This window comes from Porites lutea, chromosome 5 (genome assembly GCF_958299795.1).
Source record: "Porites lutea chromosome 5, jaPorLute2.1, whole genome shotgun sequence".
Taxonomy (NCBI): Eukaryota; Metazoa; Cnidaria; class Anthozoa; order Scleractinia; family Poritidae; genus Porites; species Porites lutea.
This window is the reverse complement of record NC_133205.1, coordinates 15,267,270-15,279,318: the sequence shown is the minus strand read 5'-3', so window position 1 is coordinate 15,279,318 and position 12,049 is coordinate 15,267,270. Positions and strand designations below refer to the sequence as shown.

Here is a 12,049-nt window from a genome sequence, read left to right as displayed (position 1 = left end):
ACTTTTCTACTCTTCTCTACTTGCTTCTACTTACTAGCTCAAGTGTAGTAGTGGTTTTATAGCCAAAGCTGGACATGTTTGGGTTAGCTGACCGGAAGAGTTTCTATTGTATACATGTATCTTATCGCTAACATTGCAGCAGGTTTGCCATTGTTAGGGAATAGGTAAGCCTACGCACAGTCGCAAGACTAGTACCAAAGAACCAACCCAAGGTCAGCCCTAACACCACAAACACGACTACCTGTAAAAAAACTAACATCTGACAATGCCAAGCGAATAACATTCCTAATATGGCAATAAGTAAATTCGCAAGCTAAGCATAAATTCAAGTACAGTAAAAACAAAAGATAAAAACAGGAAAACAGTACGTGGACAAAACAAGACTTAAAAGATAAGATAGATCCGTCTTAAAAATAATTTTCAAAATACTTCACAACACTAGATAAGGCTTGCTTAAGTGCAAATCGGAAGGACTTATTTTCAACGTCGCAAAGATTAGCTTCCCTCCGCGCAGGCGTTTTTAGGGAAGTCGTATTCTTTCCCTTCCCACGTCTCCCTTAAAAGCGTCTGTGTGGGAGGCCACGTGGAGATAGGACAATAGCTAATAATTGTCAAATTAAATGGCTTAAAATTGTAAGTGAAAACATTCAAGAACAGCTGAATAATAGATTGATTTTGAGCTTTGCTTAAAATGCTTAAATTGACGCGTAGGATTATAGTTATTAGTTGGCCATATCATATTCTAGTTTATAATTAACGTAAGGCTATATATACAGCCTTACACGTAGTAGAGGCCATTTATTTAGTTTCAATGAGTTATTGAAGCAAAGTCTGAGGCATCTTGTATTGTATTGTAAGTAGGCACTAGATCCACCTGAATAATAAACTAGAATTTCATGTAAGAGCTTCAAGGTGATCACTTTCATTTCTAGCCTTGCCAAACAAGGTCCTTGAAAGTTGGCTAAATCAACAAACAAGTTTGCATAAACACACTAAGTTGTTATCTCGTAAAACACTTCAACATCAGTGGGAGTGAAATTGTAGGATCCTGCATAAAATTGACAGGAAGAGTGATATGGAGAGTACCCAGGGGGGAAGGGGTAGGACCAGCCACAGTTGGTGTAGGGATAGCTGTTGTTTCCAGCGTTGCCGGATATGTGCAGGTCGTGTCCTCCACCAAAGGTTGGTCCGTAACCGGACCATGTGTAAATAGCGGTACTGTGATGACCTGGCATGATGTTCACCTTAACAGGAGCGTAGCCATTGATGTTATATAACGAGAACAGGAACGATTTACTGGATGAGACATAGCGACGAGGACCTGTGGAAAACACATGTAAAATTTAGATTACGAGATACGTTCATAAAAATATTGGTCAAAGGCTTCAACGACTAAAGACCAGAGAAAAATAATCACAATGCCCAGCTAAAATATGAAAGCTATAATATGCAAAAAGAGAAAAAATACAAGATCAGTCTTCATTTTGCAGTAACACAAGCTACAAATATATTCTTAGTTCGAGTTTGTTTTTTACCACCAACACGAAAAATCAGACTTACTAAAAACAAATAAACCTCCTACGGGGCTAGTTGCCAATTCAAAATACGGGAAATATTGAAATTAAGTTGTTGCGAGTTTTCTTTTTTCTACTCACTTGTCTTGACACTAGTAATGTAAGTTTAGCTATTGATAAGAAGTCCGTGTCACATAAAAACTGCTTAACTCTTTTGACGTCTACTTTGGTGGTGTTTGGTTCATATAGACCCATGCATGTTATATCTTCGTTAGTGGGCAAGCGTTCTTAACATCAATGGGCAGGTCGATGAGATCTTCCTCGATATTGGGAAGACCTTTGACACTGTTCATCACGAAATGCTCCCCCTTAAGGCAAAATTTTACTGTATATCTGGGAAACTAAACAACTGGCTGCGGGCTTTTCTCACTGGTAGGAGGCAACGTGTGGTGGTAAATGGTGCTTCGTCCAAGTGGGCACCTGAACTATCCGGTGTCCCCCAGGGCACTGTTCTGGGGCCAATTTTGTTCCTTCTCTTTATAAACGGTCAGCAATCGTTAACATCCGTCGAAAGGCCCTTTAATCTTCGGTCGGATTTCGTAAAACGTATAACGTAAGGCTCGCCTCGTGGGATATATTTACCCGCGACTCATGTCTACTTCTGCTTCGATCGTATACTCTGATTTGTCTGATGATCTGATGTTCGTTTCGAGGTCTTGTCTTGCTTTTTCGATCATCCTTCGATTGATTCAAACAAGAAGATGTGACTGTCTCCGTTTAAAGGATGTTTTGAAGTTTCAAGACTCTTCTTACTCCGCGGGGGTAAAGGACCTTTCACGTGGATGTTACTGAATAACATCCTTTGAATGGCCCCAGATCACCAGGCTAGGTGACAATATACATTATCACGTTCCTTATTGAATACATGTACAGTGTAGACTCAGTGTAAAAATCGCCATACTTACGTTTCACATTTGAGGAGAAGGATCAATATTGCTATTTATTTAATAATATTTATTTATTTATTTATTTAGGCTTATTTATCTTATGCTTTGTAATATAATTTAATTAAGGTTGCAAATGAAAATGCACTTTGGTTGGAAGCCATTGATACTATGGAGTCTTTATCTATATGATATCTACAAGTTATTTCTTGGGAAAGGTTGCCCATCAGGTCAATGGATTTGTTCAAGATTTTTTAAAACTTTTCTTTAACAGTACATTAAAATGAATGAATGTTGGAATAAATTTTTTATTCAAATTAAGTGCCCCTCAGAGTTTTGACTGGGCTTCTTGTTGTTTCGTCAAAAATGTCTTTTAAAAACTGAAAGGGGAGGGTCCAGAGAATTTTGAAATGGTATGTTCCCATCGGCATTAGCCCTTCCCTCGCTGTAAAAATCCCCACTCCCTGAGTTCTTTGAGGTTTAGCTAGAATATTAGTTTATAAGTTCACATTAAAGCCTCTTCTGCTGTAATTGCTCCTTCAACTTATTTTGCAGTAAAGGCATGTCATTCTAGAAAGAAAGAAAATGCTCTGTCAGTCGATAAAGTAGAGCAGATGCCATTAATTTCAGGTTGTCTAGAAAACGATGACCTAGAAAACGACGACCCAGAAAAGGATGACCTAGAAAACGACGACCTAAAAAAAACCGCGGGGAGGGGGGGGGGGACTTAATAGAAGTGTGTGAAACGCGCCATCCTCGGACAAAACCAAAATAGCATATTCATAGCAAATCTCAGCGTAATCTTATCAAACGAGCCAAACACCCACGCAAATCGCTCATAGTCGCTAGTTACCCGGGGCTAGTTATAAGTAATGCTAAGGTCAATAGGTTTAATTTGCACGTGCAGCACACTTTTTGGCACATCGTAGTACGTGCGGACGATTCTCTCAGAACCCAAATTTCTTGGATGCATTTGGGCGCTTTCTATTGACCCAAAACTTAATAAACTTTGGAAACAGCGGCAATTGGTACAGTATTTTCCCGGAAAAGTTCCCAGACTTCCGGAAACTTATCCGAAATGCGAACCATTCAACCAGAAATTTTATTTTTACATTCGGGAGCAAAGTTGAATGCGGAAAGAAAACTTCCCGATGATAATTTTCGAAAATTTGGGTATATATTGCGAAAATACTGTTCCATTCGGTACTGCATGGAAGTTGCCAAAATTTTAAACCAGACGTTTTGATTGAATGGAATGGCGCCCATGCAAGGTAACCAAATTTGTTACCAATTGTGCTCCTTTTGGGCGAGCGCGTGAGAGCTCCACTAAAAAAGCTTTTCAAGTCAAATTTTCCTTTAGTATGGTCAATGAAGTCATGATTCAACCTGACTGACTACTGGAAGCAAAAGCTTTGCTTTGACCTATTTATTATCCTGATATAATTTTAACAAATTTCCATCAAATCTAAATGACCGCGTCGTTTATAGCGGGAAGTTCAAGCCCACATAAATCAAACAGGAAATAAATCAGGCGTGCCGTTCTTGTTCACATCTCAATAACGTAAACAAACAGTTTATATTTTGAAAATAAAGAAAGAAGGGCTTCAACATTTTCTCGTACCTTTCCATACATGAAACGGCAGCATACCGGTAACGAGAATTGGGAAATATTGTGTAGGACACAATGAAGGTTGACATGTCATAAGATTTGAACTGTATTTGAACTGTAAGATTTGAATCGTATCATCCTAGGAGTTTCTTTTTCCTCACAGGTACGATAGCGTGGTATAAATGCAGTGAGATCTCTGGTAGAACTTTTGAATTGTTCACAAATAAATTATTACATCATGTGAAATAGAGACAACGCCACAGAGCAAAATTAAAAATTTCACTTCGGTTCATCTTTAATTCTTTCATCACTTTCACGCAATGCACAATGCATTGTCCAAGACAAAACAATAGCTCCTGCGACCACACTAGACACTCTGTAACTGCTGTTTAAAAATTCGAGAGACGATTTTATAAACCGCGTTATGAAAATAACGCAAGAACAATAGATGTAGGTATCTCGCGGGGTACATGTAACGAAGGTTTACGTTAATCAATAAATCAATCGAGCATCTCCACCTAAACGTGAAAATTTCCCAAATTTTGACTTTTAGAAATACTTCGTTCCCCAAAACCTCTTTTTATTAACACACTGCGGGATCGCTCATGAAAAATAACCCGATATACTTTTAATCAGTAAACACCCCAACCGGTTCTAGAGGGGGAGAGTGTTTCCTTAGGAAACTTGTTAGCTCAAATGACCACCAAGCTTTAATAATTATTCGATCTAAAAGAAATACATTTTATAGGTTGTAATGTATCGATATTATTGTCTACCGGAAGTTGTGTTAGCGGAAGTTCTCGGTTACTGTAAACGTGCAAAGGATCATGGATATTTGTGTGGGCCATGCTTTCCGGGTGTCATGGCGGCCGAATAAAGTGTAGTTCCTTTTAAAGTTAAATCTGGTTTATTACACGGCCATCCGGGCGTCATTGTTACATTGGCGACGAGGATTCAATTCGTTTTGTGAGGTAGTGGATGTTTTGGAAGTCATTTGTGCGGAAAGTCCTCGTATTTTGTCAGGAAGATGACGGACGACAGTGGAACCACTTCGAGTACAGCTTCAAGTTCACAAGCTTCGCCAACCGCGACGTTTGTTCCTCTACTTGATGTCGCCAGCCTTCCTCCCTTCAATCCAAAGGAAGATCCGAACACCCTTGCAGTTCGCTGGAAGTTGTGGAAACGCTCGTTCAATCTGTATTTGGAGGCAAAAGGGATTACGAAAGATGAACAGAAAACCGCATTGCTGTTGCATACTGGAGGGTTGAATTTTCAGGAGCTTTATTACACGTTATTGACCGGTACGGAAATCAAGCCGTTCGCAGAGAGTATGGAGTTGTTGGATAACTATTTTGCACCGTAGTTAAACGTTCCATTCGAAAGGCATCAGTTTAGGCAAATGGAGCAAGCGTCAGGAGAGTCGGTGGATCAGTTTGTTTGTCGGTTGAGGCAGAAAGCGATCTTCTGCGAGTTTGAAAATGTTGATGAGGCAATAAGGGATCAGCTTATTGAGAGATGCAGGGAACCCAGACTTCGCCGTAAGTTCCTGGAGAAAACAAATGCTACTCTGAAGGATTTACAAGATTTGGCTCGTGTGCAGGAAGCAGTGAACATGCAGGTCAAGGCTATGGATCAGTCATCCGGTCAGGTGAATGCTGTTTCCGGCAAACCTCACAGCAAAGGAAAAGGGACAGCGCAGGGTAGAAACAGAGGAAATAAGTCTGGTAAACCGTCGGGTGGTTCTCAGGAGACAAAAGTAAGAGGCTGTTTTCGCTGTAATTACACTGACCATATGGCACGTGACCCGAATTGTCCTGCCCGTAGCAAGAAATGTAATGCATGTGGCGAGATTGGACATTTTGCAGTCTGTTGCAAAACAAAGGAACGCAAACGTCTTACAAGGGATGACGAGGGAAGGAATAATACACGGGGTAGAGCCTATCAACTATCAGAGGATTCAGCCACTGGACAACAAGATTATTACGCATTTACAGTTGGAGTCAGTCAGCCTACAAGTGGTAGTGAAGTTGATTTGAAGGTTGGAGGGGTGACGTTACCAGGGGTACTTATTGATTCTGGAGCGTCGTGCAATGTGATTGATCAAGCAACCTGGGAAGGTTTAAAGAAGAAGAGTGTTCAGTGTGAGTCCAAGAAATCAAGCAAAAAGTTGTTTGCTTATGGACAGAAAGATCCTATTGAGGTGATTGGGACATTTGTGTCTGAGATTGTGTGCGAGATCAGTGGCAACAGTTGTGTGGACGAATTCACAGTGGTTAAAGGTTCAGGAAGATCTCTACTGGGAAAGAACACTGCAGAGAAGTTGGGCGTGTTAAGGGTCGGTCCAGATGTGTGTTCATTAACTGTTGAAGGAAGTGATGCGGACATCCGTGAGAAGTATAGAGAGGTTTTTACGGGGGTTGGAAAGCTGAAGGATTTTCACCTGAAATAACATGTAAGAGACGATGTTGCATAACCCGTACGGAGACTGCCATTTGGGTTAAGAGCCAAGGTTGACGAGAAGTTGGATGAGTTGTTAGCCAAAGACATCATCGAGGAGGTGTCACACAACCCAACTGAGTGGGTGTCGCCGTTGGTTGTTGTCCCGAAGACAGACGGTGACATTCGGATTTGCGTGGACATGCACTGGGCGAATTCAGCAATAGAGAGGGAAAGACACCCAATCCCTACAATTGAGGAAGTATTGTACGACCTTAATGGCTCAACTGTCTTCTCAAAGCTCGATCTCAAGTGGGGCTTCCACCAGGTGGAATTGGATGAAAAATCGCGCGAGATCACGACGTTTGTTACACACCGTGGTTTGTACAGGTACAAACGTTTGATGTTCGGGGTAACATTGGCGCCTGAAAAGTACCAGAAAATTGTGGCGGATGTTTTGCATGGTTGCGAGGGAGTGGCTAATTTGGCAGATGATTTGATTGTGCATGGTTGTGGCATAAAGGAACACGACAGGAACTTGCATGCCGTACTTACCCGATTGAAAGAGAAAGGACTAACCTTGAATGGGGACAAATGCCAGTTTCGTCTTCCCAAGCTTACATTCTTCGGTCATGATATGAGCAGGCAAGGTGTTGCGCCCAAAGAGAAGAGAAAGTAGCTGCTATCTTGAACGCAAGTCCTCCACAAGATGCTTCACAGGTCAGATCATTTGTTCAGCTTGTACAGTATTCTGCAAAGTTTCTTCCCAACTTCGCGCAAGAAGCAGAACCACTCAGGAGCCTCCTGAGGAAGAATGAGTCTTTCATCTGGGGTGAAGCACAGGAAAGGTCATTCCAGAAGTTGAAACAGCTAGTTGCACAGGCCACTACGCTTGCATATTTCAGAGGAGACTGTAACACACGTATTATTGCCGATGCAGGTCCACAGGGTTTAGGTGCAGTGCTGACTCAACTTCAAGATGGCGAGTGGCGAGCAATCTCGTACGCGTCCAGAAACCTCACTGAAGTGGAGCGGAGATACAGCCAGACCGAGAAAGAGGCCCTTGCCCTAGTATGGGCTTGTGAGAGGTTCAACATTTATGTGTACGGGCGCAAATTTGAACTTGAAACTGATCACAAGCCACTCGAGTGTATTTTTGGCAGGCTTTCAAAACCATCAGCACGTATTGAACGTTGGCTTCTGAGGTTGCAGGGGTATGACTACAGAGTTGTTTATCGGCCTGGCAAAGCGAATATCGCAGACTCTCTCTCAAGACTCAATCAATGTAACCCTAAAGACACAAGTGGGGAGGAATTTGACTTTGTCAAGGCAGTCGCTGAGGAAAGCTTACCTGTTGCCCTGACAGCGAAACAAGTCGAATTGGTTTCTGATAGTGACCCAGAAATTGCTAGCCTGAGACAGTACATTTTAAGTGGGGACTGGTCTCAATGTAGGATGACAGCTTATGTGTGTGTCAAGGATGAATTGTGTGTGTTAGGCAAACTTGTTTTGCGAGGTACGAGAATTGCTGTTCCGAAGGCTTTACGGGGAGAAGTCTTGCGTCTTGCCCACGAGGGACATCAGGGCATCGTAAAAATGAAGGCACGTTTAAGGACAAAGGTTTGGTGGCCAAAGATTGACTCAGACGCAGAGCAGGTGTGCAAGTCTTGTCATGGTTGCCAAGTCGTAGGTGAATTCCAGGTTCCTGAGCCCATGAAGAGAGTGAAGCCGCCTACTGGACCCTGGCAAGACATAGCCATAGACCTGATGGGCCCGCTTCCCACTGGAGAAAGTTTGCTCGTAGTCGTAGACTATTACAGTATATTCTACGAGGTAGCGATCATGTGCTCCACAGCAGCTAAGAGAGTGGTGGATGTACTGACACAGATATTCTCCAGATATGGATTTCCATTTACACTCAAGTCTGACAATGGTCCTCAGTTTTGCTGTGCGGAGTTTGAGAAGTTTCTCTCTTATCACGGAATCGAACACTTGACTTCCCCACCGCTCTGGCCGCAGGTCAATGGACATGTTGAGAGACAGAACAGAACTCTGCTTAAGACTTTGAAAGTTGCTCATGTTGAGGGCGAAAACTGGCGTGAAGAATTGCAGAAGTTTCTGCTAGCATATAGAACCACACCGCAAACAAGCACTGGTGTTACTCCCGCGTTCCTTATGTTTGGCAGAGAGTTGAAAACCAAACTTCCAGAGTTGAGGCGCGCTGGTAACCTGTTGGACGAGGGGGTCAGAGATCGTGACTGGAATCACAAGTTCGCCCACAAGGAACATGCTGACAACAAGCGGGGTGCAGCCGAAAGCCCTGTAGTGCCTGGAGATCTGGTTTTACTGAAGAACACGAAAACGTCTGGCAAGCTAGAAGCGAATTTCGAGAGTGAGCCATACACAGTGCAGACTAAGGAAGGCAGTGAGGTGACTGTTAGGTCAAAGGAGGGTGTGGAATACAGGCGGAACAGTTCATTTGTTAAGCGGTACAACCCACCAGGGGAATCCCCGGAAGCCACAGAGGCCGCTTCCCAAGAAGCACCCAATACTCTTCCACCGGAGGAGAGTATAGCGACATCAAGACCAAGACGGACTGTCAGAATGCCGGAGAAGTACAAGGACTATGTACTTTATGAACTGAACTCTGTTGACACGTTGGACTTATGTTGAAGTCTGTTAGATTTGATTTCATGTTATTAGATTTTATTGAACAGTCTTATTGAGATAACTCAATGCGAGCAGAACAGTTTTCATACAGATTTATTTTTCGCTGTTAAGTGCCTTGTTGACTTTTTTCGCGTAGTCTGTTTGTTTCTAAAGAAAGGAAGGGATGTAATGTATCGATATCATTGTCTACCGGAAGTTGTGTTAGCGGAAGTTCTCGGTTACTGTAAACGTGCAAAGGATCATGGATATTTGTGTGGGCCATGCTTTCCGGGTGTCATGGCGGCCGAATAAAGTGTAGTTCCTTTTAAAGTTAAATCTGATTTATTACACGGCCATCCGGGCGTCATTGTTACATAAGTCGCAATCAGAACAAACACAAATCGTCTTAATCTCGTAGCTTAATTCAGAAAACTTCAATGTCAGGCTTACTTCTCTGGCGGGTCGTTACAACAATCGCACTTTACAGGTTAGCAAATTCCTTTAACAGCTTCTTCAGGTAGGCGGATTTATAGACAGACTGTAAATTATTTTTTTTCCCGCTTCGATTCTACTGAAAAACTGGTTTGAAACACAATAAGCTAATACAATTCTTGTCATCAAATAAATCTATCAATAACAGGCAACGCGTGTTTGATAAACGAAACAGAGGAAAGACCTCACGTACCTTGCATTTCCATTTCCACCTTTTTTTTCCTTGGCTTCATACCCTTAGCCTTTTTTTTACAAATAATATTTACTATTTTTCTGTAATTTTCCTTCTTCGCCCACCTCTCACCCCTTCATAATTCCCTCCTATCGTCCTCTTATTTCCCGCCTTCTGTACCCCTCTAACTCCTTAATCCTTCGAGCTACCCCATCCCTGTCGTCGTTTTCTAGGTCGTCGTTTTCTAGGTCATCGTTTTCTAGGTCGTCGTTTTCTAGGTCGTCGTTTTCTAGGTCATCTTTTTCTAGGTCATGGTTTTCTAGGTCGTCGTTTTCTAGGTCGTAGGTCTTCGTTTTCTAGGTCGTCTTTTTTTTAGACACCCTTAATTTCATGAAGCAAAAACGAACATGGAAAAGTAATTATTCAACAGAAAGATTGTTTATCCTTGTTTGATCATCAATAACCGTCCCTTCCGTTTTCAATGTGCATTATTGACTGTGTGATTTGACTGGTGAATTGATTTTTGGTGCACTCTCAATCCTCCTTTTTCCCTCTATGCGCTAATTTTTGTTCCCTTATTCAGTATCAAAGTGTTGACCAAATTACACCGGAATTATACTGCTTGTGAAAGGCATCTTCTCAGCCGTGCGGCTGGAGAGAGGAGTATTTGCTAGCTATGATCTATCATGTACCTCTGTATGGATGTTTGTTACCAACAAAAGATGTCTTTACTTACAATAGTTTGTAAATGCAGATTTTTAACATAGAAATTGTTGTGAATCCAGATTAGTGCCTGTTAACAGAGGTTCTGTACAGTACCTGATGGAAATTGGGATTCTTTTCTCCTGCTCAAGTTCTCTGCTGCAAGCTAAATGTCATGTACTAATGTTAATGCTACTATTTACAACAGTAGTTTAACAACATGAGTGATGTTCGGAATACTGAAAGTTTAAAAATGTTACTTTGTCAAACAATGCAAATTATAATATTATAATCATTTCTATTACATTATTATTGATCAATTACAATATTATAGTCACTGCTATGGCGAATTTTGGCAATACTATGCAGAATATGCTTACCATGCAGAGAAACTCAGCCACAGTAATAGTTGTTTTCCTGAAACAGAATTGCCTTTAATGTAGATAGCAGGGTGGCTTCGCCCACACCCCCCTTCCCTACCACCACCGCAGCCATGTTTTCTAACCCAAAATTGGTCAAGTGGAAAAGTTAAGATTTTATTGAACACCAGTTGTAGCATCCAGGGCCGGGTTGTTCAAAGCCCGATTAAGGTGATTCCCTAGTTTTGCACTGCGCATCTCTTACTGCGCATAACAAGATGGCTGCCGTAAAAAAGAGCATGTGAAGTAATATTATTAAAATGAAGTTGACTGAAGAGAAACGCTATTGGAATTTTTGCTTGCTGTTGTTTGTTGCCGCGGTGAGACTCAATGTGTTGGGAATGTGCATAACGTAAGCAGTACGCGTGTTGCTTAGTTCGACCTCCTCTCGGAGAACCTCTATAGTGGATGTTTAACTTGTGCTTACTCACTTTGATTTTCATTTAAACACTTTCTTTATCACATTCTGTCCTAAATGTGATATCTCGATGTAAAACGAATGTTTTAATTCTTTCTTCCTCCTTTCACATACATTCTATTTAGAAACTTGCCCCAGTCCTCTCTCAAAAATCGGAGAAAATGCGTTTGGTGCGCACTTTCTACAGCCTTACCGCAAAAACGAGTACGGTGACCCCCATTTTTTATTTCATGATTTTAATAAGGACAGTGCTTCCTTTCGATGAGAAAAAAATTGGCACAAATCTACGTTCAGTTTTTTGGCAATTTTACTAAATTGTACGGATTGAGCCATCACGGGTCGAAAAGCGCGCGTCCAATTTAATTCTACATTGGAGCGTAAAGTAAAAACAAGGGCATTAAAAGGCATTTTTCTGGTACGTAAGTGGATAAACAATACATTAAAGTCAAATTCTGCGTGATGTCACATGCATCATCGAAAAAATCTCTCCTTTTTGTCTAGGTTTTCGCTGCCCGCGGTTTTTGTAAAAGGGTCCTAAATAGCCGTGTTTGTCAGCATTGTGACGTCAAAACGAGCACGGTGACCCCCACTTTTTATTACTTTTTTATCATCTTCTTGACTTGTTACATCAGTGTACCAAGTTTTAGCTAAAATCTATGTTAGGTTCTTTTACTATGGAATCACCTTAAGCTAA

At 41.6% G+C, this 12,049-nt stretch overlaps 1 protein-coding gene across 1 annotated transcript in view; it reads right to left on the bottom strand.

Moving 5' to 3' along the window:
* Positions 1-229: 229 nt before the first annotated feature.
* The window catches only part of LOC140938867 (uncharacterized), a 145,910-nt gene continuing 134,090 nt past the window's right edge, over positions 230-12,049 (bottom strand). Inside the window, exon 10 of the mRNA XM_073388393.1 lies at positions 230-1,321. Coding sequence (XP_073244494.1) covers positions 993-1,321 — 329 coding nt within the window. The 3' untranslated portion in view covers positions 230-992. The remainder of the gene's footprint in view (positions 1,322-12,049) is intronic.